This window comes from Montipora foliosa, chromosome 6 (assembly GCF_036669935.1).
Source record: "Montipora foliosa isolate CH-2021 chromosome 6, ASM3666993v2, whole genome shotgun sequence".
In the NCBI taxonomy this organism is placed as follows: domain Eukaryota; kingdom Metazoa; phylum Cnidaria; class Anthozoa; order Scleractinia; family Acroporidae; genus Montipora; species Montipora foliosa.
The window spans coordinates 15653696-15656195 of NC_090874.1; the positions used below are offsets into that span (position 1 = coordinate 15653696).

The 2500-nt window shown below is 44.6% G+C and overlaps 1 protein-coding gene across 1 annotated transcript in view; it reads left to right on the plus strand.

Moving 5' to 3' along the window:
• Positions 1-2500, plus strand: part of LOC138006820 (uncharacterized) — a 32369-nt gene that overhangs the window by 16571 nt on the left and 13298 nt on the right. Inside the window, exon 10 of the mRNA XM_068853406.1 lies at positions 9-172. Coding sequence (XP_068709507.1) covers positions 9-172 — 164 coding nt within the window. The remainder of the gene's footprint in view (positions 1-8; positions 173-2500) is intronic.

Sequence of the window (2500 nt, forward strand, 5' to 3'; positions counted from 1 at the left end):
CTTTTCAGGCATTTGGAAGAAACTCCTGGGAATATTAGTTTTCCTCTCAGTGGTTTCACTCGTTTGCGGATTAATGCTTCCGCCAAATTCTCCATTTATGAAGGCCAAGTGTCAAGCAGGCAGCATCAAGGGACATCAGCTGAAATTCACGTATTACCCTCCGCAATCAGATGTGAGAATTGTTTCAGTAATAATAATAATGAACTTTAGAGCGGTTTTCAATTGAGTGTCGAAAGTAATTAGCGAATTGCTTTGCTTTTTCATTACTTCACTCAGCGATTGGCTCAAAGTAACCGCGCCATTTTGTCAACCAATCATGAATGAAACCAAAGCCAATCGTGGCTCGCGCGTGCACATTTTCCCGCGCTTTGTGTCGGCTACGTGTAATTACTTCGAGTTTTGATTGGTTTACTGGATTAGAGCGGTTTTCAATTGCGTGTCGAAAGTAATTAGTGAATTGCTTTGGTTTTGCATTACTTCACTCAATGATCGGTTCAAAATTCTCGCTCCGTTCTTTCAACCAATCAGAAGTGAGACCAAAACCAATCATGGCTTGCGCGTGCGCATTTTCCCCTCTTTCGGTCGGCTACGTGTAATTACTTCGAGTTTTGATTGGTTTAGAGAATTGTCTCCGTGCATTTTGATTGGCCAAAGTAATTACTTTGGTTTTGGTTTTACGACACTCGATTGAAACTCACTCCATTTAGTGTCAAGTATATTTAGCATTGGGGCAATAATTGGGGAAACTGTTCAGAAATCAACTGATATCAAGTCATAGGTAAGTTTTTGAGAAGAGGAGAAAAACAGGAGTACCCGGAGAAAAACCTCTCGGTGCAGAGTAGAGAACCAACTAACTCAAACCACATTTGAAATCAGGGAATCTAACCAGCGCGACAACCCGGGCAAGTGCACCCACCACTGCGCATTCCGCTTCCAGTTTTCACCAGCTTACTTCCGAGTTGTTGTTTGCTTCTGTTTTAAAGCGAGTCTTTGTTGAAAACTATTTTAATGAAAGTGAGTTTGAGTCTCGCTCTAGAAACGAGGCAAATAGACCATTGTACAGTTGCGGGTAAGTTACTGGAAGCGAGGCTGCCGGTGACCCCTGTTTTGATACGCGGAAAAGAGTGAAGAAACACCATCTCTCAGCCTGAACAAGGATAAGATCAACCTGTCAGGTACGCAGCTAAAGAAATGGGTAAGAGTTGTATCGAAATACAAACCCAGTGATAGTGAATGAAGGTTCTTGCCAAAAGTTTGAACTTTGCTGTGTCTCCAAATAAGATCCCCACCAAGGAGATGTCACTGCCACTGAAGTGGCCTGTCAGAACTTAGAACAAGAGGAAGCTGGTCTACTGAAGAACCAGGTTGTAGGCATCTTACAGAATTCTAAGCCCCCTAAACCCAATATGAGCAAGGATGAGATCAAGGCCCTGAATTCGCTCAAGAATAATAAGGACTTTGTCATCCTCTCTGCTGACAAAGGGAAGGCTGTTGTGGTCATGGATAAGGTTGATTACGTCACAGAGTGTGAAAAACTACTTGTGGATAAAGACACGTATACACCTATAGGTCCTAACAACCCAACGAAAACGCTGAAAGGGCGCCTACAGAGGAAACTGAGGTCCATGACGAAGGAAGGACACCTCGACCCCTTGGTGTATGACAAGATATACCCCACCTCGGACGCCACTCCTCGCTTCTATGCCACTCCCAAGATACATAAAGACCCTATCAAGATGCGCCCCATAGTCACCGGCATTAATTCCATCACCTACAACCTAGCCAGACACCTAGCAGATCTCTTGAAACCCCTAGCTGGAAAGGGTGGCGAGCACATCAACAATTCCAAGGACCTGGTTCTGACTTTGACCTCGTTCCCAGAGGTCAAGGTCACTCTGTAATCAAGATGGAAAGAGAGTCATCGAAAATTCAGAGGTGAATACTTTTCTGCCTTATTTTCCTACTGATACAATGAAACTTTCACTTTCTTCTACACCTTTAAAGCAGTGAGGTCTGTATCAATGCAAGGTCACCGGAAGCCTCGCAGCCATTCATAGGCTAGGTCACTGAGCAAATAACTGTAAAATGGCCTATTGTGGACGGTCGAGTCTGCGTGCTTACAACGCAAAACCAAAAGAATGAACTTAACTTATCACAACAGACAAACAGTCAAACGAGTAAAACGTAACTCAAAGCAAATAGTGCAGCCGGAGCCAAGCGCTGCAAAACGCAAGCTATGTCGGGTCACTGTCATCGTCATCCTGAGCTACGTACGCAGAAACGTGTACTACCGAAGACTAGCTACATTGAAGAGGGACACTGGTGCTTCTGATACCAAGGAGCTAGCTTCACTGATGGCCGACAGGAAAATCTGGAGGAGCCGTGTGGTTGCCAGCCTGAGGGCGACCCTAGTAGTAGTAGTAACCCCCGTTGACACCAGCGAGTTTTCCTTGACAAGTTTCCTCGACAAGTATCATTGCTCGTGTAAATGATTACAAGT